Below are 26,088 nucleotides of genomic sequence, written 5' to 3'. Positions count from 1 at the left end.
AGAATATAAGGTAAAAACTCTCTTGTTTTATATTTTGGGAATTTTTCCTTTGTTCTTGTATACTGAGATTAATTTGCTACTGGGGGATAAATCAGATTTCAGTTGAGTTCTTCACTTAGCAAAGAAAAATCTTAAAAAAATAGTTTAGGAAAAGAAAACATATTCACAAAGAAGTTCTCATTGACAGTTTCTCTCTTTAACTGAAGTACTACATCAGTTGAAAAACACAAGATTGGGCATGTGTGTTCTTAAGCAACACATGCTTCCAGAACCTCTCATTCTTGTGGAATTTTAATAAAATACTGATTAAATATATCATGCCAGAGTTCCATATATTACTATGTGGAGTATGATGTAGAGAAACCCAACAGTGAAGACAGTGAGACTGGAACTTTGCTTGTAAAATGAAAGAAAATATTCAGGAAAAGATTTAGAAACTAAAAGGGGAAGCCTTCCATTTTACAAGCTTGCTAGTTTTTCCATAATTATATAAATCTGTTGTCGTTCCTTCAGTAATGCCTTTGCTAGAAAAACACTGAAGCTTTCTTTCCTCATATGTTTCTGAATTTTTACCAGCAAAGATGGTTTTGATTTTGTGTGTGTTTCTCATAAAAAAAGGCTCAGTTACCTACATCTGATTTTGCTCAGAATTTTTCCATTAACAATATGTCTCAGTAACAATAAAGGAAGGAAAGTAAAGTGCAGAGAGATCATAGAACCACAAAACACCAGGTTGGAGGGGACCTCAAGGATCATCTGGTCCAACCTTTCTAGGGAAAAGCATGGACTAGACAAGATGGCCCAGAACCCCATCCAGCTTAATCCTAAAAGTGTCCAATGTTGGGGAATCCACCACTGCCCTGGGAAAATTATTCCAATGGCTGATCTCATTGTGAAAAATTTTCCTCTTGTGCCCAACTGGCTTCTCCCCATGAGTAACTTGTACCCATTATGTCTCATCTTTTCTATCTGACTCTTTGTAAAAAGGGAGTCTTCATCGTTTTTGTAGCCACCCTTTAAATAGTGGAACATGGTGATAAGGTCTCCCCTAAGCCTTCTTTTCCCAAGGCTGAACTAACACAGTTCTCTCAGCCTTTCCTCATATGGCAGGCTTCCCAGTCCTTTGATCATCTTGGTGTCCCTTCTCTGAGCCCTCCTCAGCCTGTCCACATCTTTTTTGGATAGCAGGGACTAAAACTGAACACAGCATTCCGGGTGTGGCTTGACAAGTGCTGAGTAGAGTGGGGTAATGTCTTCTTTATCTCTGCTGGTGATGCCCTTGATGCAACCCAGCATCCTGTTTGCTTTCTTTGCTGCAGCAGCACCACTGTCCACCCATGGAATCATGGAATTCTCAGAGTTGGAAGGGACCTTTAGAGATCATCTAGTCCAACTCCCCTGCTAAAGCAGGGTTGCCTAGAGCACATTACTCAGGACTGCATCCAGACAGGTCTTGAAGATCTTTGGAGAAGGGGACTTCACAAAGTCCCTAGGCAGCCTGTTCCAGTGCTCTGTCATCCTCACCATAAAGAAGTTTTTTCTCAGATTTGAATGGAACTTCCTATGTTCCAGCTTGTGCCTGTTGCCCCTCCTCCTGTCACTGGGAACCACTTAAAAGAGTCTGGCTCCATCCTCCTTCAACACACTCTTTAGATACTTGTAGGCATTAATAAGGTCTCCCCTCAGCCTTCTTCAGGCTAAAGAGTCCCAGCTCTCTCAGCCTTTCCTCATAAAGGACACGCTCCAATCCCTCCATCATCTTTGTTGCCCTATGCTGAACTCTCTCCAGTCACGAGGTCACAAGGGTCCAAGGTGCCTCATTATCTGTGGTAGCTGCCCCAGGAGCATAGTTCTGAAACCACTTATCTATATCCGTTTTGGCCCCTCTAATACTGCACAGCTTTTTAACTGTTTCCTGCAACTCGATCACCTGATGCAACAGATCATCAATCTGTTTGCATCATTTGCAGGTGCTTACCTTTTCTCCAGGTGAATCACAGAATCACAGAATTGTAGGGGTTGAAATGGACCTCTAGAGATTATCTAGTCCACCCCCCTGCCAAAGCAGGTTCACCTAAAGCAGGCTGGACAGGAATGCATCCAGGTGGGTTTTGAGTATCTCCAAGAGAAGGAGGCTCCACAAACTCTCCAACATCTCTGGGCAGCCTGTTCCAGTGCTCTGTCACCCTCAAAGTAAAGAAGATTTTCTGCATATTCAGATGGAACCTCCTCTGTTCCAGCTCGTGTCTCTTGCCCCTTGTCCTGTCGCCGGCCACAACTAAGAGCCTGACTTCATCCTCTTCACACCTGCCCTTTAGATATTTATTTATAAACATTAATAAGATGTTGGAGATGGATGCTGGCTCCTTTTGGGAATCTCTGCTCTTCCTCAGGTTTCCTTTGGCTCTGGGAATCTCCCTGCACACCCTGATCTAGTGTTCAGCCACAGGACTTATGCAGTCGCAGCCATGTGCCTCGTGGAGATAAGGCCATGGATTTAGATCTGATAATACTTACTTGGCTCAGAACTGTGTATCTTGAACAAAGATACCCTCCTACCAAAACAAAAAAAAACCAAACACCCCAGTTTTACAGAAATTAGTACTGTCTCATACTTTGCACACCCAAATTAAGACTTTGTCATCAGGTACACATTTGATTCTCAATTTTGCTATTTTTATAATTAAATAATTTCATGTATAAATAATCTCTAAGTGCTGATTAACCAAGGAATGCATGCAGGTTGCTTTTATAAGTTGGATACCCGGATTCCCTTTTCAGTTTCAGCAGCAGCAGATGGATATAGAAGAAATTATTTGATTTCTCCGTGCTTTATTTTTCCCTCTTATTCTCCTGGAGATAATGGTGGATTGATATGTATGTCTTTTGCATTTAGACACACAATTTATCTTCCCAAATTACGAGACTGACTCTCATATATATTCAGTGAAGTTGAGCTCCTCCAGAAGCAACTGAGAAGAATTATAACCTAAATGATCTGAATATCTTGTTCAGAGTAAATGGAGAAATTTGTATTGTGCCTGATATTTTCAGATGAACAGCCTATCACAGAGCTTATTTCTACAGGCAAATACTTTCAGAACAAGATTGAGGAAAAGAAAAGGCAGGTGTTGTTCAGAAAACAAAAAACATCTTCACTGTTTTGGAGGGCCTATTACCCCAAAACTTGTTGTACTACAGATGAAGGGCTCCTGATCTTCACAGTTATTTTTAAAATATATTTAAAATATATTTAAAAGCTGCTGTTACGAAGTGCCTTTCATGTTTGCTACATAGCACCCCAGTTTCATTGCAGAACAAGGAGCTAAGCAAACTAATGTTATGTTGAAGTTAGACCTCCTCTGACCTCCAGAGGTCCCTTCTGACATGAATTATTCTCTCAGGGAGACACCTGCAAGTTCCTTATATGTCAGTTCTTAAAAACAGGGAGATCAAAGAGACAAAAGAGGATTTTATATTCATATAAACTTATGCTGTAAGGATATTTCTTGCCAGTTTTCATTCATTATTCTTCTTGTGCCACACTAATGATAGTAATGCAAACTGCAAATTTTTCTGCTGATTCCACAAGAACTATACAAATTTGACAAATTTGACAATATTCCTCTTCCTTTCTCTTCTTTCTGCTTTTTCCACTCCATGTGTGGTCTTTCTGGGCCACGTAGACTAAATACCAAGTCCGGTCCTTGTCTGATACAATTTCTGTAAGAAAGCAGCAGCTGATGAAGAGTTTTGGTCATCACAGTTGCTGTTTAACTGTAGTTCAGATATTTTGGTGTCCACATGACATGGTTATTCAAGACCAACTTGCCACTGACCACACGGAAGCCTGGAACAGCAATAACCTCACCTAACTGAAAGTATCTGCAGTGCAGACACCTATATCTGAGCTGGTCACCATGGGAACATTTTACAGCCAATGTAGAGAAATCCTACTTTTGGATTGCAATTAATTTGACCCATCTTAAACCTTTGTGTTATTATGAGACAAGTGATATTCATAAAATGCCTCTATCATCTCATGTCTGAAGGGACAATGACACATAGACCTGTTAATGCAGCTGTAGATGTCTACATTTAGGTTAGCTGAATGCCTTTACTTTCTCCTCCTCATTGACCTTAGCAGATCACAAGCTATACCATTGTGAAACCCTGAGGTTTAGAAACCTCAGGACTCCTCAGTATTTTTTGTAAATTCAGACACTACTACATCAACTAGGCAAGCAAGCTCCAAGGTTAAAAGCCTCATACAGTTAAAGCAATAAATTACTAGTTTGAATCTGTCAAATAACTCCTACCTTTGTGGTGGTTCTCCATTATAAAAAAAGACTCCAGGAGGAATGGAGGGCATGCCTGTTTAAGGCATTTCTTGGCTACAAACCTAACTAATCTAAATTCAATTTTTTTTTCCTGTTCAAGAAAGACTTAGATCGAGTTTGTGCCCACCAATGAAATGCTCTTAGCTACAATATATGAAACTGTCTAAAAAAACCCCGAAACCCAGTTGCTCTATTAGTACAGAGGCAGTCTTCATCCTGCAAAATACAGATGGTTCAGGACAGTGTGTGTCCCCCCTCTAGCATACTCTGAAGCATTCAGAGAGAAGGATGTAGCCCTGCCTCAGCTAATTGGGCTGGTACCTCCTCCCTGAAGCATGGTAGTTATCAAATGTTTTTGCTTCTCATAACTACACCAAATACAGAAACTAACACTTTCCATTAAAATCACCTTTACTCCAACAGTAATCTGAACAGCAGCAACTTAAGGCACGGCCAGACTCCTCCCGGCAGTCTGGGTACTGGAGTAAGCCGGGCAAGTGTCTCACCCATGCTTGACCCAACCACAAAAGATGCTGGAGGCCCCCAGCAAACTGAAAGCTGGACGTGGTGATTCTCTTCTAAAGCAAGGGCTTCCAGTGGGTAGTGCATCGCCTCCTGCTGGGCAGCAATCCATGCCAAGCAAGGAGTGTGTCAGATAAACATCTGTGCCAGCAACAGTTTGTGTTCAATCTTGTCCTAGCAAAACAAGTGAACTATCAGCTTGAGGACCAATTGCACATTTCATTTTGGGAACAATGGCACAATTCCTCTTATCCTCCACACCTCAACAGTTTCTCCAAGTTACGTTTAGGACCTTTTGCTCACCAGGCATCCGAGCAGTGTTTACAGTAGAGCTAAACAGTTTCTTGGAGTAGCTTGTTGTAGGCCAGGGTATTACTGGTAGCTATGGCATTTTTCAGGCACTGCCAGAAGTAGGGCTGAGATCGGGGGTTAGTGGGCCATTCCAGGACAGAACTTCTGCACAGCCTCTTCCTCAGCCGGACATACCGAGACTTCTGCAAGACCTTCTCAAGAAATATCAAGATAATGACATCTATTTTTTCATCTAGAAGGCGCTGGTGGGCCATGTAAAATGTTGTCTTGAAGCGACCGCTTTTAATATACTTGTTGGTCAGCACAAAGACGGTCTTCTTGCTCAGCCGAATGCTCTGGGAAAGGTTGTCAAAGACGGGCTGTCCTGGCAGCCAGTCCCTTTCTTCCAGGCATAGATTGAACTGCCTGGGTTTCTGATCCTCCAGCCTTTCAACCAGTTCTGTCAGCACCCACTCATTCACAGCCGGATCTTTGTTGTCATAGGCAATAAAAGCATCGTAGCAAGCATCTGGTAAAGGGAGGCGCCGATAGCCCTTCAGCTTGGCAGTGCAGTAATGGTAACTATACCACACATCCCAGAAGTAGAGATGGTTCATCACTGTGAACGCCATTAAGGCTAGGACAGTTGAGGCTGACAGAGCGTACAGGATCAAATACGAGGTGTCCAGCTCACATGTATACAGATCCAAGAAAACCACACTCTTTCCTTTATGCGCCCCTGGGCCTGCACAGGTCACATCTGTTGCCAGAAGAGGAATAGTCACTTGAGTTTGATTGATCCAGGAAACAAACCACACGGCATCACAATTGCACTTGAAAGGATTGCCATGCAAGAGCAGCATCCTCAGGTTGTTAATGACGTTTTCAGGGAAGCTAGATTTCTTAATTATTTCAATCTTGTTTGCACTGAGGTCCAAGTATTTCAATTTAAAAGCACCTCTGAGAAAGTGTTTGGTTAGTCGCTGAATGCGATTGTTTCGGAGCATCAGTTCTTGGAGTGTTGAAGAGCAATTGGACAGTTCTCGGGGAACAGTAGAGAGAAGGTTATTGCTGAGGTCCAGAGTTACGAGTTTCTTCAGATACTGCAGTTTTCCCCAGTTGAAACTCTTCATCTGATTATTGGTTAAGTTGAGGGTCTTGAGGCCTGGAGGCATACCTTGAAAAACATCCGCAGGTAAAAAACTGAGTGAGTTGAAGGAAATATCCAGTTGTTCCAGGCTGGTCAGATTCTTGAAGAATGACAAGTATTTAGCATTGCCATCCATCCATAAAACATCCAAGCGATTTCCTCTGAATTCTAAAATTTGAAGAGATTGACTTTCCATTCCTGTGTTAATAGAGGTAGAAATCTCATTCTCATTCATCATCAGCTTCTTCAGGTGGGCCAAGTTTTTCATAAAACTCAGCGTGTGACTAACACCTTCTGCCAAGAAATAATATTTGTTGTTGCTCAGGTCTAGAACTTCTAGAAGTTGTAGCTCTTTGAAAGCAGTTGAGTAGAGCAAGTCAATCCTGTTGTCGGAAAAATCCAGATATTTCAATCCAGACAAGGAAGAGAATTCACTTCCGTTTAAGGTTTGACTTATTGCATTACCTGACAAGTTGAGGCATCTGAGGGAACCAAGTCCCTGGAAGTCTGAGGGGTTAATGAAAAAGATATTGTTTCTGCTCAAATCCAGAGTTTCTCCGTACCTCAGGCACTCTTCCTTAACTGAAGATTGGTAGGAAGCAGCCTCTTTGTCTTTGGACCTGCAACTTCGCCCATATACGTCATACCTGAAATAATGCATTTCTTGTAATACTTGCCTATTGTATTGCTCTACTGAAATCCGAGGATTAGAGCAAAATCCATAAGAATTGCTTTCCTCTGAAGAAGGAGAAATTTTATTCACTGAGAGGTCTATGAGTTTAAGAGCAGGGAACTCCTTGAACACTTTCAAGTCAGCTATTTTAATGAAGTTAGTCCCAAGATCCACCACAGTTAGATTTCTGAGACCGAGCAATGGAGCTAGATTACTTTTTCTCAGTTCATTAAAGACATAACCCCTGAGCCTGAGGGTTTCCAGGTTAGAGAGGGAGGAAAATGTCTTAGACAGATTCAAGAATGGAGAATACATCTTCAGTTCAAAATTAAAGGACAGATCAAGCTCAACAAGGCTAGGGATATACCGCAAAAACTGAGCATCTCCTATCTCCTTTAGGAGGAAATTTTGGGAGAGGTCAAGCTCTTTGAGATTCTTCATGTTTTGAAACCAGCTGCTGGGTACGCTCTGAAGAGAGTTGCTGTGGAGTCTCAAAATTCTTAAACTTTTCAAGGAATAAAAAGCCTCTGGATGAATCTCAATTGTGCTCCTGGGGCAGGGAAGACAAGGATATGGGGCATTATAGCAACGTGGGCAATTGCCGCTTAGGTCAAGAATTTCTAGGTTGTGCAGGGCACTTAAATCCTGTTCTTGAATCACTTCAATCATGTTATTGTAAATATACAGTTCCTTTAAAGTCGATGGCAAATGGGCTGGAATATGAGTCAAGTTGTTGGACTTCAAGGAAAGTATTGTTAATTTCTGCAGCTCCAGAAAGGCCGTTTCTTCAATTTCAAATGAAACGTTGCATGGATTACGGTAGTAACAGTTCTGTCCCAGATACAACACTTCTATGTTTCCTAGCTCGGACAAGTTAGCTCTTTGGATAGAAAAGATGCTGTTCGCTTCCAGGCTCAGCAGACTTAAATTAGTGGGAAGACCCCGGGGTATTTCCAACAGCTGGTTGGCATCCAGATACAAGGACTTCAGTCTTGTCAGGGCAGTAAAACTGCCGTGCTCAATCTTCAGTCTCTTGGTGCACACGTTATCTTTGGGTCCCATTCTGACAGGCATACAGTTGCACCTGAAGTCAATCTCCTTGAGGTTGTCAAGATGAGCAAAAGATGTTTGATAGATGTAGGGGATATCATTAATGCTCAGGGTAAGGTTGGTAGCATTTGCTGGGATCCCTCTAGGTATTTCAATGAGGCGGCGATTGGTGCAGTCCACGGTCACAGTACCTTCAGAAGCTTTAACATCACAGGGTAAACTTTTGGGAAACCAGGCTCCTGACAGCAGCATCGGAAATAGGAAGAGCAAGACAAATGGCAATGCCTTTGACGTCTTTGCATGAGGTACCTAAAAATAAGGACATAGGGAGGTACTAATTTAGAATCATCATAGTGTTATCAAATGATTGAGTTGGAAAGGACCTTAAAGGTGATCTAATTCTAACCCCTCTGCCATGTCCAGAGACACCATCCACCTTCCAAGGGCACCTTCCAGGGACACTAGATGAAGTTACTGATAATCCCATCCAGCCTGGCCTTGAACACTTCCAGAAGGGGGCATCCACAACTTCTCTGGCCATCCTGGTCCAGAGTCTTCCCACCCTTAGAGCAAATAACTTATTCCTAATATCTAATCTAAATCTACTCTCATCCGATCATTGCACTTCCTGATAAAGAATCCCTCCACATCTTTTGTGTTTGCTCCCTTTAGATACTGAATGGACACAACAAGGTCTCCCCAGAGGCTTATCTTTTCCATGCTAAACAACCCCAACTCTCTCAGCCTGTCTTCATAGGAGAGGTGCTCCACCCCTTTGATCATCTTTTTGGCCTTCCTATGGACTTGCTTAATGTCCCTTTTATGTCAGGGGCTCCAGAGCTGCATGCAGTACTCCAGGTGAGCTCTCATGAGAGTGGAGCAGAGGGGCAGAATAATCTTCCTCGACCTGCTGCCTGCTGGCCATACTTCTTTTAATGCAATGAGAACACGTCATAGGACATCAAATCAAGCATGTACTGGGTAAGACCAAATATAGCTAACCTGGAGCCATGACCCTCACACTGGATAGAAGTGCATATGCAGGTAGGATTATAAATTCAGGGAAGCCATATGTTTGTATTTCCTCATGATTTATTTTCTTACCACTAAGAGTTGTAATAGTAAGATAAAAATCACTCTCTAAATAACGAATCATTAAAAAAAAATACTGAAAAAATGATAAGGCAAGTGATTAAATGCTACATCTCTGTAAATTTTCTTTATTAGGGGGAAACAAACAGTTTTGAACATCCAGCAGACTGCCATCATATAATACTGTAAATGAGGAAAGGTAATTTTTTGAAACACATGAAAGACAGAGAAAAATCTGTATCACTTCAAAGCTAGTGCAATTTTTCAAAACCACAGTGACTTACAGGTGAGTGCCTAAATCTAATTTCACATTATTCTTCCTCTAGTGAGTGTTAGAGTGGAGAATGCTTGACCTAAGACAGTCTATTGCTTTACTTCTATATGGCTTAGTACCAGCTTGCACTTTCACTTTCCGGTAAGGACAGAGGGCCAAGAGGGCACTGTATCACTGCAAAAATGACAATCAAAGACAGATTTAACATTAAGCACGTCCCATAAAAGATTAATAATCAGTAAAGAATCAGAGCCTTTAAAGAACCTTCCAAAACACACTCTCTATCTGTCAAGTCTTTGTGGTCTTGCCTGCTTTATAGATTTGTGTGTATTATGGGAAGACCAATAAATTTTCAGTATTTCACACCTTACTAGTTACTTCCTCAGCAGCAATGTCAAAGAAAGCCTGTGCCTCTGGCCAGAGGCAGCCAGCCAGGCAAGCAGGCCGCCAGCCTTGGCTTGCCTTGCACATGGAGAGGGGGGCATGACCATCTTGCTGCCTTGTACAGCCTCTTAACTGTCTCTGTCTGGTGCTAGTCAAGAGATGTAAAAATAATAAACCCCACAATAACCAACATGATCATTTGTCTGTGGAAAAACTCACTGTTGAAGACTTGGGGATGCATGGCACACAGTGCTCTTAAACAACTGGAATTAGTTGTGCATGGAATAACATTGACTAAATGTGAATATCCAGTTAGGCAGCTGAAAATCAGACGATTAGGTAAAGTACACAGAAATGGTTTTTCTCTTTAGCTGGGACACAAGAACGTATAAAGACTTGCTCAAACAGTATGTGAAACCCCTGTGGAGTGTTGCCTAAGACATGCCTTGGTGGGTGAAACAGACTTTGAGATTAATTGAGGCTTCCTGTTGTATGCCCTGTTTACTTAGACCACTGTGTTCCCGTATAACTCTGTGTTTTTGCGTTACCTTAAATAACTATGCTAAACCTACCTATGCATCAGTCTATCTGTAGGAGTGCTCTAGTGACTAATAAGTTGAGGGTCTTGAGGCCTGGAGGCATAGCACGAAAAACACCCTCGGGTAAAAAACTGAGTGAGTTGAAGGAAATGTCCAGTTGTATCCCCATCAAGTCTCACACAGCACCACACTTCTTTGTCTGGATTCAAGTCAGCTTTTGAATACAAAGCTTCAATATGGAAGGAAAAAACTTAAAAGTCCACTGCAGACCTTGAATTCAGTGTAACCTGTTTTGGTAGTCCACAACTCTACCATGATTTCTTTTCCGACTTTTAGCAAGTGCTATGGTGCATTCTTCATCTGGACTAACCAGGTCATGCCTGTGAATTCACATTTCATTATTTTCAACTCTTGCAAAGTCATTTGTTAAGAATCGAAATAGCCTTCGTTTGGTTTAGAGCAGTTTACTTTGGAAGCTCACCCAGATGGAGCCTACTGAGTAAGACAGTTCACCAGTGTCTTCAGTACTGCCTAACCAATCAACTTTAGAGGGCTATTAACTTTTCTGATTTCCTGATGTGGAAAAGCTGTTGAATGAAAATGACAAATGAGAATAATCTGAGTAAATGGGAAGCCAATTTGGAGAAGATGAAATGTATTCATTTCCTCCTACTGTCCTAGCTTTTTTTTTTTAACTCTTTTTCCTTCACTATTGTGGTCAGGGACATGGAGGGAGAAGGAACGCTTCTACCATTGCTATTAATTACATGGAAAACTGAAGGTCTTTCTTTGCTGAAGAAAAATCTGGATATGCTTTTGTGAATATTTTGCCTTTCTTCTTTTCTAAGGCCCACACCATAGTATGCATGTAAGAGACTACTAGATGAATGAAAAAACAGAGAGTGCCTATCCAAACTGAATGGCCCATGGTGCCCCAGCTCCTACCTATCTCCGTATCTTGTTTTACCAGACCAACATACCCAAGGGGCCAGGGTTGTTAAACAAGGGAAGTGCAAATGGAGCATGCAGAGAGGTTGCAGGGAAATGGCAGAGGCTCTCTGCACTGCAGGAGAGGTTGCTCTATCAGGTGACTAAAATTAGATGCAATGAATCTAGGCCTTAAAAATCTTCATGAGGAAGACTGTAGGTTTCTTAAGAAGTCAAAAATTGCCTTTTGAGATGCTCACGATGTTCAGATTTTGAACTCTCACGTACTGCAGTACTTCCAGGAACCCAAGCACTGTTGCAGAGACAGCCCAGCTCCAACCATCTTTGTGCTTCATTTCTGTCTATATCCTTCTGTTTCCTAATACCCTTTGGATGCATTTGCCATCTGTAACTGTCAACTGTGACGTGCTAACTATTTGCATGTGCAACACCTGGTGTCTGTTGTAGTACCAGAACACACAAAAAAGATTGTTTTAATTAGAAGAAAGAAGCAACGCTGACTTGTGCAATGTCTTTGCAATGAGAAGCCAGTTCAAACGTGCAGCGGGAGTGTGCACGTGCACTGTCCTTTCCCTGTGACCTACGCTTGGCTTTAGAGGAAATTCAAGAAGCACTACTCTGCTGATATCAATGAGCACATGCACAAAGCCATAAGGATTTAGGGTAGTCTTCAAATGTTTAGCAACAACACAGCTAGATGTTTCTGAAGGAAGCTTTTCTCTTAGGTGTTCCACATGTATTTTCAGAGTTGAAAGGGCGAATGTTTAGAATGTTAGCGATTAGAAAAGACATGATTATACTCATTCTGTAACACAGGAGGACAATTAAATGCTAGCCAGTTTGTATCGGCACAAATAAAAGCTTTCCTTTCCTGTCATTATGTACTGTTTGAGCATTCCCAAAGCAGAAAAGCACAATGGTCTTGAAAGCCTTCCACAACAGCTGCAGTCAAAGAGACCTAAGCGCAAATTTGAAATGAAAGTTTAACCTACCATTTTTGTGTGCTTCCAGGTCTGGCAAATTTGTGGCTGGAGGAGACTGTAAATCCCAGCAGAAGCCAACAGCATAAAAGAGGTTCCCAGTGGTTCAGCTCAGGTGCAGAGGAGAGTGTAACGTGCCATAACTCACCCAAGACAACAGCAGTAATCACTACTCTATCTTCTTTTTCTTCTGTTGAACTCCAAAGGAGAGAAAGTACTTGGTGACAAAGTGTGAGATTAATCAGCTGGGAGATAAATGCATTACATAAGTGTAACATTCACATAAGGCAACTAAGATTTGCAGAAGCTCAAGTTCCTTCTTCCCCCCCCCCCCGCCCTTTTTTAGTATAATTTGCAGGAACAGAGAAAGAAATTTCTAATATTTTATATTTCAGAGTTAAGTAATTATTTCAGAGTTAAGTAATTATAATCATTTTTTTTTTTACTATTTTGGGTTCATTTCTGCTGCTAGTAGCTTCAAGGAGTTGGATCTTACTAAGAATCACTTTTGTGCTAATACAAGTAGGCAAATCTTATAAGCTGAATACTTTGTGGAAGAAATGTCTATTAAGTGAATGGGATTTCAGGGAACGGAACCAAAACCAAAGAAAAAAGGTATGGTGGTAAGGGCATGGGAAGCAGCATACAAAAAGTAAAAACTCCATGAGAGAGTGTAGAAGGGACCAAGCTCATGATGACATGGGTAGACTACGGTGGTAACAAGCCAGCATTTCATTAAACACCGTGTCTGTTGGAGAGTTTCTTACTTAGAAGCTTCTTTACTTAGCAAGACAGACTAGTTCAAGGGTTTTACCACTAAGAGTTGTAATAGTAAGATAAAAATCACTCTCTAAATAACGAATCATTAAAAAAAAATACTGAAAAAATGATAAGGCAAGTGATTAAATGCTACATCTCTGTAAATTTTCTTTATTAGGGGGAAACAAACAGTTTTGAACATCCAGCAGACTGCCATCATATAATACTGTAAATGAGGAAAGGAAAAACTCCATGAGAGAGTGTAGAAGGGACCAAGCTCATGATGACATGGGTAGACTACGGTGGTAACAAGCCAGCATTTCATTAAACACCGTGTCTGTTGGAGAGTTTCTTACTTAGAAGCTTCTTTACTTAGCAAGACAGACTAGTTCAAGGGTTAGGATATTTATTAAGTGAGGCTTTTTTCATATCTTGTTTCCCTACGTATTTTTCTTTACATTTCAAATAGCAGTTCATCACTTCTCTGACTGGGGCAGAGCTGAGGAACTCAGTTTGGAAGACTGGAACCAGAAGAATGACCAGGGAAGGAATTTGCAATCATACTTTAAAATTCCATGGTTTTAGTGGCCGAGTCCTACAGACACACACAAAACCAAGAAGATGTACAGCATCATTGCCCTGTCAGTCAAGGCCTAGGAAAGTGCTCATTAATTCACTCGAGGTCCAGGACTATAATGTTCACCTTTGTGCCCGCTTGCTAAAAGTACTATAATAAAGTACAAGTCCTCTGCTATTTACTGGTAACTGGGTTTTTCTTTTCATGCAGTCTGCACTGAGGTTTTCTTTGGGGGGTTATTGTAACTAACGCAGACGTCTCACTAAAGCCCTGCCGTGTTCTGCAAGGCCATTCAATGCATTTCTGGTAAGAGGAAAGCCCTCATTGCAAGCACCCTACCTTAGCAATTCCGCTCTGTTTCACAAAATTGCATGTCACCAGAAGGGAAAGTTAGCTTCCCCTCATTTATAGTTACTCACCCGACTGTAGAGCAAACGTGCTTACTTGTGAAATAAGAGAAGGACTCAGCACAAGCTGGATTGTGGAAGTTGATTTCTTCAAGCACCCAACCATGTCCCTGGTGTATGATACTGGAATCTTGCTTAAAGATGAAATGCTTAATGCCCCTGTCATGGTTTATCCCCAGCCGGCAACTAAGCCCCATTCAGCTGTTTGCTTACTCCCCTCTGGTGGGATGGGGGAGAGAATAGTAAATTTAAAAGTGAAAAGATTCATAGGTTGAGATAAAGATAGTTTAATAGGTAAAGGAAAAGCTGTGCATGCAAACAAGACACAACAAGGAATTCACTCACTCACTGCTTCCCATGGGCAGGCAGGTGTTCAGCCATCCGCAGGAAAGCAGGGCTCCATCACAGGTAATGTTTACTTGGGAAGACAAACACTGAACATCCCTCCTCCCTTCTTCTTCCCCCAGCTTTATATATTGAGGATGATGTCATATGGTTTGGAAAATCCCTTTGGTCAGTTGGGGTCAGCTGTCCCAGCCATGTCCCCTCCCAACTTCTTGTTCCCTCCCAGCCTGCTCACTGGAGGGAGGTGTGGAAAACAGAAAAGGCCTTGACTCTATGTAAGCACTGCTCAGCAGCAATGGAAACATCTCTGCATTATCTATACTTTTTTCAGCACAAATCTAAAACATGGCCCCATGCTAGCTACTTTGAAAACAATTAGCTTTATCCCAGCCAAAACGAGCACAACCCACTCGCTTTGGTTGTAAGTATGTTTCCTAAAGAACAGTGTACAGGCACCCAACACTGTGATTTTTGACAGGTCCTCTGTGTCTTTGGAGATCTTCCTTGCAGTCTATACCTACAAACGTCACACATTTTAATAGGTGTACCAATGCTTTGCCTTCTCAAATGAGGCTGAGTTTATTTTTTTCATATTAGGAACTGTCACCCAGCCAAGAGCACTTGAGTTTCAATTCCGTGCAGAGTGAAACTGCAAATTTAGTTGACCGCTAGTAGAGCGGTGCAGAGCACTTTTTTGTGTGGTGGTTTTTTTTGGTTTGTTGTTTTTTTTTTTTTAACCTAAGAAATGTGGGAAGCAAAATAAAATAAAGCAGTATTTCCCTTCAAAAGGTCAGGGGTAAATGTCTGGGGAGATCAGCAGTCCAGAACTTCAAAGCTATAATTTGATTTTTAGAGGAACAGTGAGTGACTGGTTTACTGATTTTAAAAGTTCAGATTTGTGTCAGACATTATGCAAAATCTCTTTTGCCTCCTGTGAAACATAAAGTAACTGAAAGCAGAAAAGTACTTCCTACTGTGCCACGTGCTATGGGAGGACCCACTGGTAACAACACATGAGTTTTGCCACCTTTGTGAGTGGAAATTTAATTTAGAATAAAGCGGGAGGAGTCTTCAATTGCTTTACTCTTTCATGTACAGGTTTGGTTTTCAGTTAGACTGAAATCAGACTGGTGAACGTTACATTTTTTTTCTCTTCTAAATGAAAATTTCCCACAAATTGCTTTAGTTTATATATCAAAATCAGGATACTACCATGTTTATCTTAAAGCTGGGTAGTTTACTTAAAGTCTTTCAGAACTCTAATGTGCTAACTCTTATATCAATAATTATGATTCAACCCCAAGTATATGTTAATACAGCGTTTAGTGTAACATTGCATAATTTACCCAGGAAATTATCAAAGACAAGAGTTAAGTTGCTCAATTTTTGAAATACACAAGTTGACTCTTCAGACCAATGTAGACAAATGTACAAAAAGAACCACAAAGAGAAATGGGTAGCAAAATTGAGGAAATGGTAACAAACTCACTTGCAGAAGCTTTAAGGGGTGTAAAAATGTAGGATCCCTGCTGATAGCAGTTGCAGAAATGTGTTTGCAGGCACTAAAAATAACCAAAACAATAAACAGAAGACAGCAGTGGAGAAGATTGGCCTACGTCAAGGGCAGAGGAAGCTCTACAAGCTCTGGTGAGGGAAGAGACCCTCACAGATCTACACTAAGAGCTTACCCAGCCTGCTTTGACATTCAGCTGGGGGAGCCCCCAGCACCACAGAACACAGCAAGTCCCCGTGCTTTACCTGCTCTTTGCAGTGTCTTTTATTCTTTCACCTACTTTGCCTTTTTTGACAAGTAAGCACAACATGGGCCTGAAGAAGAACGCCAGGAGTGCCCACAACTACACCTCATTTCTCACTCATGACAACCATACTGGGTCCGGCTGGGGTGGAGTTCATTTTCCCCATAGCAACCCCCATGGTGTTGTGCTTTGCAGTGGTGACCGAAACATTGTCGATAACACACCAGTGGTATGGCTGCTGGGGAACTTGCACACCCTCAAGGCCTTCTCCACTTCTCACACTGACTCCCTGGGCACCAGGCTGAGGGTGGGCAAGAATCTGGGAGTGGACACAGTTGGGACAGCGGACCCCAGACTGACCAAAGGGATAACCCATGCCATATAGTGCCATGCCCAGCAAAAAAACTTGGAGAGGGACTTTCACCAAAGCAGCCATCACTCAGGGGTCTGCTGGTAGTATGCGGGGAGTGGTTGCTTTTGCAATAGTAATGCATGCACTGTACCAAGACTCTAGGTTACTTTTGACCTGTAGCAGACATTGGCAAGACTGAAATTTTAATTTCTTAGTGTGATTGAAGCTGTGGGTGGGTTTTTTTCACCTTTTTTTTTTTTTTTTTTTTAATCTTTATTTATTAACCTGTCTTTGTCTCCACCCACAAGCTGCTATCTCTCCTGCCCTCCCTGATTCTCTCCCCAAGGCGGCTGGCGGGAGGGCTTAGCTACTGGCTGGGACCAGCCACCACACAAGAAGCAGGCAGACAACAGAGCACCCGCATCGGCAACAGGCGCCCAAAGAACAACTCAAAGAGGGACTTGCACAGTGAAAACATGCTCTGGTTTCACTCCTGACAGTCCACTCTCTGCCTCAGCGGCAGCCTCTGAGCTTTTGATGCTTAAAAACCCTGGAGCCCATGGCAAGAGCTTCCAGAAAGGCTGCAAAATTCAAGCAGTTTTACCGAGTGAGGCAAAAATTTGTACTTCCACTGGGGCAGTAGAATAAGCCTTGTAGACAAATAGGAGCTAAAACCTGACTTTTGCTACGCAATGTGGTACTTTTTCCTCTATTTCGAAATAATGCTGCTGAGAGAAGAAACTTTCCCACCAGGCTGAACTCTCATCTCATCCTCAGACCAGAATCCTAGCATGCGCCAAGCATCACAGAGCATTAAACACCAAACACCTCACCATTGTCTGTTTCCATGCCTTTTAATTCTGTCAAAATGGGTGGGTTTTTCACAGAGCTGTTGGAATTCACCTAGAACTCTTCATAAGCATTTCAAGGGCACAAACTGCTGCGGACACAGTAAGCTTAATTCTGTATTTTCCTTCAGCTCTTTCCCCATCTCATCCTGTTAAATACCATTGAGGGGGTTTGTTTACAACAATGTGAGAAATTAGAACTTCAGATGCTCATAAAGCACTAACTCAAACTCCCAGTTAAACTTAAACATTGTGTCCCTTCTGCCAGACCATAAAAAGGAAGAGAAGGATGCTCTTATTACAAAGATATGTACCAGTCTGGTGTGATTAACAGTCCATCCTTATGTCCAAGACAGCTGGAACATGATTTATGAGCAAGGTTTCCATGAGAATCAATGCCACATTCTTCCCTATTTGACCTGTGCAGGGTATGGCCTCAAAAAAAACCCAAAACAAGTGTATCAAAATAATAATAAAACCACAAGCAATCTCTTGGCACAAGTAATTGTCAAGTTTTATTTATAATACTTGTGCACAGTAAAGGCAAACAATTCAGCATCTTGTTTCTAAGAAAGATCTCATCTCTATGTGGTGGATTGACCTTGGGTGGATGCCAGTTGTCCACCAAGCCCTTCTATCACTCTCCTTCTCAGCGGGGCACTGAGAGGGAAATAAGATGGAAAAAAACTCGTGGGTCAAGATGAAGGCAGTTTAATACAGCAAAAGTGGAGGCAGCTCACAGACCAAAGGAAAATAAAAGATACTCCTTATGTCCTATCGTCGGGGGATGTCCAGCCACTTCCCGGGAAGCAGAGCTTCAGTACTCGTAGCAAACAAAGTGGACTTTGTTGTGAGAGTCTACTATCCACCACCCAATCAGGATGATGAATTATTCTATTAGGAATTCAGGAATATCAGTAGATCAGCTGCCCCTGTCCTTATGGGTGGTTTTAACTTCCCAGATGTCAACTGGGAATATCATACAGTGGACACAAACAGGTCCAGGAAATAGACTTAGTGTTGCTAGTCTGCTTAAAGGAGTTAGTTAGTAAGGTCCCCTGGGAATCTGCTGTTGCAGGTATTGTGGTCCATAAAAGCTGGTCACTTTTTAAGATCCATCTCTTAAGGGTGCAGGAGCAGGCAATTGCAAATTGTTGGAAGTCAAGCAAGCAGGCCAGAAGGCCAGCTTGGATATTCTAAAACTTATGTTGAAAAGGAAAGTGTTTGGACATTGGAAGCAAGGACAGGCGACACAGGAGGACTACAGAGATGCTATTCACCACTGTAGAGGGAAAATGTGTGTGGCCAAAGCTTGATGTGTGTGAAAATGTGAAATGCGTGTGGCCAAGCTGGCCAGTACAGTGAATGACAACAAAAACTTTCAAAAATATGCTGACAGCAAAAAGAGAGTCAGAGATAACATTGATTCCTTACTTGATGAGGGTGGTCACCTTACAAACAGGGATGCAGTCAAAGCGGAGACATTTAACGCCTTATTCACCTCTGCCTTCAACACCAATGATGGGCCCTGAGACCCCTGGAGCCATGTGTTGGAAGATCATGACTGGGGAATGATTAACTCCCAGCTGAATTTGAATTTGTTTAAGACTTGCTGCTCCAGCTGGCTGCACATAAGAATCATCCCAGGGTACTGAAAGAGCTGGCTGATGTTATCGTAGGACCTCTCTCCAGTATTTGTCAAGAGTCTGGGGAGTCTGGAGAGGTCCCAAGCAGCTGGAAGCAGGCAAATGTCCCAGTTTTTAAGAAGGGTAAGAAGAAAGATCCTGGTAACTACAGGCATGCCAATCTCACTTCAGTGCCTGGTAAAATTACAGAGAAGGTTGTTCTTGGAGTTGTTGAAAAACACTTGAGAGACAGTCTCTGGTCAGTATGTGTTCACAAGGGGAAAGTTTCATTAACTTAATTTCCTCTTATAACGAGGTCACACATCTAGTTGACCAAGGGAAGCCAGTAAATGTGGGGATTTTTGATTTCAGCAAAGCTTGTGATACGATCTCTCACACAATCCTTCTTGACAAATTTTCAGCAATGCAGATAGACAAGTCTGTAATATGATGAATGAACATTTGGCTGATGGGCTGGGCTCGAAGGGTTATAGAAAACAGAGTTACATCAGGCTGGTAGCCAGTCACCAGTGGCATTCCCCAGGGCTCAATTTTAGGGCCAGTGCTTTTTGATGCTTTTATAAATGATCTGGAAGCAGAAATTTAATGTACATGAAGTAAGTTTTCTGATTATACTAAACTAAGAGGAGCTGTAGACTCTCTTGAGAATAGAGAGGCTTTACAGAGAGGTCTGAATAGACTAGAAAGCTGGGCAATCACCAACCATGTGAAATTTAGCAAGAGGGAGTGCCAGATTCTGCATCTAGGACAGGGTAATCTTGGTTATACATACAAATTGGGGGATGAGAGGCTGGAAAGCAGCCCCTCAGAAAGACATGTAGGGGTTTGGGTTGATGGCAAGTTGAATATGAGTCAACAGTGTGCCCTGGCAACCAAAAGGGCCAACTGTGTCTGGGGGGTGCATCAAGCACAACATAGCTAGCCAGTCAAGGGAGGTGATGAATATAGTTTTGGGCACCTCTGTACTAGGAAATCAGACTATTAGAGTGTGTCCAGAGGAGGGCAACCAAGAGGTGAAAAGCCTCGAGGACAAGACTTATGAGGAAAGGCTGAAGTAACTTGTTTTTCAGCTTGGAGAAGAGAAGGCTGAGGGATGACTCATTGCAGTCTACAGCTTCCTCAAGGCGGCAGTAGAGGAGGAGGTGCTCATCTCCTCTCTCTGGTGACCAGCAATAAGACAAAAAGAAACAGTATGAAGTTTGAAGGCAAGTTCCGACTGGACATTAGGAAAAAGTTCTTCACTGGACTGGCTGGTGGTCAGTCACTGGAATAGGGGAAGTGGTCATGGCACCAAGTCTGTAAGAGTTCAAGGAGCATCAGGATGATGGTCTTAGTCATATGGTTTAGTTTTAGGTGGTCCAACAAGGAGGAGGGATTTGGACTCGATCATCCTTATGGGTCCCTTCCAGCTCAAGATGTTCTATGATTCTACGATTCTGCCTTATGAAGAGAGCTGTAGTACAGCTCACGTTACTCTATTTTGAGATACAGACACAATCATCAGAAAGACATTTGTTAAAATATAACTATAAATCACCCACTTTAACCAGACCCTCCTCTTTCTTCTGCTTCTATTGTTAATCGTTAAAACTGCTGTGATAAATTGGGAGGAAAAACCCCTTATTATCTGTAATATTATTACATGATCCTTGGTTTTCTTGTTCGTGTTTATGTACTTGTCTGTTTGGATGCCTACAACCAAATCAAAAAAGAACTATTTAAAGAAAAGATCAGGCAGAACAGGTAGGCAAGGAAGCACAGGAGGCAGCTGAGATCATAGAATCATAGTATGGTTTGAATTGGAAGAGACCTTAAAGATAATCTAGTTCCAATTCCCCTGTCATGGGCAGGGACACCTTTCACTAGATGAGGTTGCTCAAAGCCCCATCCAACCTGGCCTTGAACACTTCCAGGGATGGGGCATCCACAACTTCTCTGGCCAACCTGTTTCAGAGTCTCCCCACCCTCAGAGTAAAGAATTTCTTCCTTATATCTAGTCTAAATCTACCCTCTGAATTTCAGTTTATAACTGTTATCCCTCATCCTATCACTACACTCCCTGATAAAGAGCCTCTCCTCATCTTTCCTGTAGGTCCCCTTTAGGTATTGAAAGGCTGCAATAAGGTCTCTCTGAAGTCTTCACTTCTCCAGGCTGAACAACCCCAACTCTTTCAGCTAGTCCTCATCGGAGAGGTGCTCCAGTCCCCTCATCATCTTTGTGGCTCTCCTCTGGACCCATTTGAGCAGGTCCATGTCTTTAGAATGCTGGGGCCTCCAGAGCTGAGTTCCAGATGGGGGTATCACAGGAGTGGAGTGGAGGGGGAGAATCACCTCCCTCAACCTGCTGGCCACACTTCTTTTGATGCAGCCCAGGATGCAATTGGCTTTTGGGGCTGCTAGCACACATTGCCAGCTCATATTCAGTTTTTCATCCACCAATACCCTCAAGTCCTTCTTCTCAGGGCTGGTCTCAATCCACTCGTCGCCCAGCCTATATCTGTGTTTGGGATTGCCTCCACTCGGGTGCAGGGCCTTGTACTTGGCCTTGTTGAACTTAATGAGGTTTGCATGGGTCCACCTCTCTAGCCTGCTGAGGTCCCTCTGAATGGCATCACTTCCCTATAAACTATCAGCCACACCACTCACCTTGGTGTCCTCTGCAAACTTGCTGAGGGTGCACTCAATCCCACTGTCCATGTCACCAAAAAAAGATGTTAAATAATACTCATCACAATACAGACCCCTGTAGGACACCATTCATCACTGGTTTCCACATGGACATCAAGCTGCTGACCACAACACTGACCATCCAGCCAATTCCTCATCCACCAAGTGGTCTACTCATCAAATCCACGTCTCTCCAATTTAGAGACAAGGATGTTTTGTGAGACAGTATCAAATGCTTTGCACAAGTCCAGGTAGATGATATGACTCACTCTTCCCTGGGACATATCCCTATCATCTCCCCAGGATGTGTATCCCTTCCTCCACTGCCTATGCTGTTTTTTAAGTTTGGCTAAGAAGTCGTGACTTCCTGAATTCTTGCACATCATGATTGAGAGCTCTGGAACCCTAAGTAAAATGTCTTTAAATATATCCCAGCTCTCGTTCGCTCCTTTATCCCTGGGGGCAGTTTCCCAAGAGATCCCACGCACTAACACCCTAAATAGTCAAAAGTTTGCCTTTCTGAGGTTTAGGATCCTGATTCTACTTTTATTTATCCTGTACCCTTCAAGACTGAGAATTCTACCAGGGTGTGACAGCTGGGTCAAAGCAGTTAAGAGTGTCAGTTCCCCATTAGCCAGAGCTGTCACTGAGACAAGCTGCCAGAAAAGCAAAAAGGCTTTGAGAGGGGAGGGGAGAAGCCCCCCAGACTGCACTGTGGACAGGAACGCTAGCAAGGTGAAAGCGCGCTGCTCCTCCCAAAACAGAGATCATCACAGCAAGCAGAGAGCCCACCTGTGCCATGCACAGAGTTTTAGGCTGCCATTACAAAAGTCCTTAGCTGAAATACTGTCACATGTTCGACGAGGCTGTGCTGTGAACCACAGCGGGCAACGGGCCCAAGTGTTTATGTTTCTGAGCAGTGTTTCTTCCCTTTTTTCCGGATGTCTCGAAAGTCAGTCAGACCTGTTCCTGGTTCAGATTTTAGTGGTGCCCCAGCAGCCACTGTGGGAGAGGGACCTGCTTGGGGAACAAGGAGGTGAAGGAGGGCTTGAGGCCGCTCTGGATCACCATAGCATGGCTAAAGAAATGGTGGGATAGATGCTTTCTTTGTATGACTTGATCTTCCATGTTTTGAACTTTGAGTGACTCTGGTTTGTTCTGGAGAAAGTCTGGGCAGGCTAGTCAGTCACTTTAGCATGTCCTCGGGCCCCAGCCCTGGCTGGACCTGCTAACATCATCCCAGTTGATACACAACAGTTTGTAACACAGGACATGGGTGGAAACAGGGAAGCCAAGCTCCTAGAGCTGATGGCACAGCACTGGAGAGGAACCCAGAGTCCTCAGGAAGGACCCAGCTCAGACAGCAGCCAAGGAGGAAGGTGAAAGGCAGAGTGAAGATGTTACCTGGAAATTAGCAGTAAATGCTTCTTAGCTTTTATCATGCCTTTTTCATGACTTTTTCTCAGTTGTTTCCACCTCTTCCAATTTCTCTTTTTTTATTTTTTTACCTTCCTTTCTTTGTCTCTTCCTACTTCCTCTTTGGTTGACTTGATTTTCTCCATCTGCCTTCTGCAAAGGCTTCCCTCATCCTACCTTCTGTCCTACTCCCTCTCCTCACTCCAACATAGCAGGTCCTTGCGCAAGGACTCCCTTCATCTTGTAATTGCTTCCAACCCACAGCCTGTGAACCCTTCTGAAATTGTTTCCCACATACCTTCCTATTTTAGACCATACACATTCTTCAAAGTTCCCTCACCTTTATGAGCTTTTTGATAACACAACAGCAGGAGAGCTCCCATGCCACACTCAAGCCCCTGACAGCAGTCCCAACCTTTCCCCAGCGATTGGGGCTGTTGCCTACACATACAGAAGCCGTAGACTCAACATCTATAAGCCTGAGATGAAAAGATAGTCATTCTTACATGTTCCCAACTCATAAATCAAAGCATGAATTGGGTATTTTCTGAGACAAATATGTCACAAAATGCTTTTCTTGCTTTCCATAAATACACCAAATACAGAAACTAACACTTCGTTAAAATCACCTTTACTCCAACAGTGATCTGAACAGCAGCAATTTAAGGCACGGCCAGACTCCTCCCGGCAGTCTGGGTACTGGAGTAAGCCGGGCAAGTGTCTCACCCATGCTTGACCCAACCACAAAAGATGCTGGAGGCCCCCAGCAAACTGAAAGCTGGACGTGGTGATTCTCTTCTAAAGCAAGGGCTTCCAGTGGGTAGTGCATCTTCTCCTGCTGGGCAGCAATCCATGCCAAGCAAGTGTCAGATAAACATCTGTGCCAGCAACAGTTTGTGTTCAATCTTGTCCTAGCAAAACAAGTGTACTATCAGCTTGAGGACCAATTGCACGTTTCATTTTGGGAACAATGGCACAATTCCTCTTATCCTCCACACCTCAACAGTTTCTCCAAGTTACGTTTAGGACCTTTTGCTCACCAGGCATCCGAGCAGTGTTTACAGTAGAGCTAAACAGTTTCTTGGAGTAGCTTGTTGTAGGCCAGGGTATTACTGGTAGCTATGGCATTTTTCAGGCACTGCCAGAAGTAGGGCTGAGATCGGGGGTTAGTGGGCCATTCCAGGACAGAACTTCTGCACAGCCTCTTCCTCAGCCGGACATACCGAGACTTCTGCAAGACCTTCTCAAGAAATATCAAGATAATGACATCTATTTTTTCATCTAGAAGGCGCTGGTGGGCCATGTAAAATGTTGTCTTGAAGCGACCGCTTTTAATATACTTGTTGGTCAGCACAAAGACGGTCTTCTTGCTCAGCCGAATGCTCTGGGAAAGGTTGTCAAAGACGGGCTGTCCTGGCAGCCAGTCCCTTTCTTCCAGGCATAGATTGAACTGCCTGGGTTTCTGATCCTCCAGCCTTTCAACCAGTTCTGTCAGCACCCACTCATTCACAGCCGGATCTTTGTTGTCATAGGCAATAAAAGCATCGTAGCAAGCATCTGGTAAAGGGAGGCGCCGATAGCCCTTCAGCTTGGCAGTGCAGTAATGGTAACTATACCACACATCCCAGAAGTAGAGATGGTTCATCACTGTGAACGCCATTAAGGCTAGGACAGTTGAGGCTGACAGAGCGTACAGGATCAAATACGAGGTGTCCAGCTCACACGTATACAAATTCAAGAAAACCACACTCTTTCCTTTATGTGCCCCTGGGCCTGCACAGGTCACATCTGTTGCCAGAAGAGGAATAGTCACTTGAGTTTGATTGATCCAGGAAACAAACCACACGGCATCACAATTGCACTTGAAAGGATTGCCATGCAAGAGCAGCATCCTCAGGTTGTTAATGACGTTTTCAGGGAAGCTAGATTTCTTAATTATTTCAATCTTGTTTGCACTGAGGTCCAAGTATTTCAATTTAAAAGCACCTCTGAGAAAGTGTTTGGTTAGTCGCTGAATGCGATTGTTTCGGAGCATCAGTTCTTGGAGTGTTGAAGAGCAATTGGACAGTTCTCGGGGAACAGTAGAGAGAAGGTTATTGCTGAGGTCCAGAGTTACGAGTTTCTTCAGATACTGCAGTTTTCCCCAGTTGAAACTCTTCATCTGATTATTGGTTAAGTTGAGGGTCTTGAGGCCTGGAGGCATACCTTGAAAAACATCCGCAGGTAAAAAACTGAGTGAGTTGAAGGAAATATCCAGTTGTTCCAGGCTGGTCAGATTCTTGAAGAATGACAAGTATTTAGCATTGCCATCCATCCATAAAACATCCAAGCGATTTCCTCTGAATTCTAAAATTTGAAGAGATTGACTTTCCATTCCTGTGTTAATAGAGGTAGAAATCTCATTCTCATTCATCATCAGCTTCTTCAGGTGGGCCAAGTTTTTCATAAAACTCAGCGTGTGACTAACACCTTCTGCCAAGAAATAATATTTGTTGTTGCTCAGGTCTAGAACTTCTAGAAGTTGTAGCTCTTTGAAAGCAGTTGAGTAGAGCAAGTCAATCCTGTTGTCGGAAAAATCCAGATATTTCAATCCAGACAAGGAAGAGAATTCACTTCCGTTTAAGGTTTGACTTATTGCATTACCTGACAAGTTGAGGCATCTGAGGGAACCAAGTCCCTGGAAGTCTGAGGGGTTAATGAAAAAGATATTGTTTCTGCTCAAATCCAGAGTTTCTCCGTACCTCAGGCACTCTTCCTTAACTGAAGATTGGTAGGAAGCAGCCTCTTTGTCTTTGGACCTGCAACTTCGCCCATATACGTCATACCTGAAATAATGCATTTCTTGTAATACTTGCCTATTGTATTGCTCTACTGAAATCCGAGGATTAGAGCAAAATCCATAAGAATTGCTTTCCTCTGAAGAAGGAGAAATTTTATTCACTGAGAGGTCTATGAGTTTAAGAGCAGGGAACTCCTTGAACACTTTCAAGTCAGCTATTTTAATGAAGTTAGTCCCAAGATCCACCACAGTTAGATTTCTGAGACCGAGCAATGGAGCTAGATTACTTTTT

The 26,088-nt window shown here is 42.9% G+C and overlaps 2 protein-coding genes across 5 annotated transcripts in view; both read right to left on the bottom strand.

Moving 5' to 3' along the window:
- Positions 1-1,665: 1,665 nt before the first annotated feature.
- On the bottom strand, positions 1,666-14,399 carry LOC106898855 (toll-like receptor 7). 4 transcript variants are annotated; one of them, XM_014960382.1, is made up of 4 exons: positions 14,332-14,362; positions 14,024-14,205; positions 12,256-12,441; positions 1,666-8,335 (listed from the first exon to the last, which is right to left on the bottom strand). In XM_014960382.1, the coding sequence occupies exons 3-4, from the start codon at positions 12,328-12,330 to the stop codon at positions 5,195-5,197; spliced, it is 3,216 nt and encodes a 1,071-aa protein (XP_014815868.1). In that variant the 5' UTR covers positions 12,331-12,441; positions 14,024-14,205; positions 14,332-14,362; the 3' UTR covers positions 1,666-5,194. The 4 variants fall into 4 exon arrangements, with proteins under 4 accessions (XP_014815868.1, XP_014815867.1, XP_014815870.1 ...); XM_014960381.1 differs by having other exon boundaries at positions 14,024-14,399; XM_014960384.1 differs by having other exon boundaries at positions 12,256-12,433; positions 14,024-14,399.
- A 9,266-nt stretch (positions 14,400-23,665) lies between these two features.
- LOC106898747 overlaps positions 23,666-26,088 on the bottom strand; it is a 32,383-nt gene continuing 29,960 nt past the window's right edge. Inside the window, exon 3 of the mRNA XM_014960177.1 lies at positions 23,666-26,082. Within this exon, the coding sequence (XP_014815663.1) occupies positions 24,087-26,082 (1,996 nt within the window). The 3' untranslated portion in view covers positions 23,666-24,086. The remainder of the gene's footprint in view (positions 26,083-26,088) is intronic.

Source organism: Calidris pugnax, unplaced genomic scaffold (genome assembly GCF_001431845.1).
Source record: "Calidris pugnax isolate Ruff unplaced genomic scaffold, ASM143184v1 scaffold188, whole genome shotgun sequence".
Classification (NCBI taxonomy): Eukaryota; Metazoa; Chordata; class Aves; order Charadriiformes; family Scolopacidae; genus Calidris; species Calidris pugnax.
This window is presented reverse-complemented; position numbering and strand designations above follow the sequence as displayed.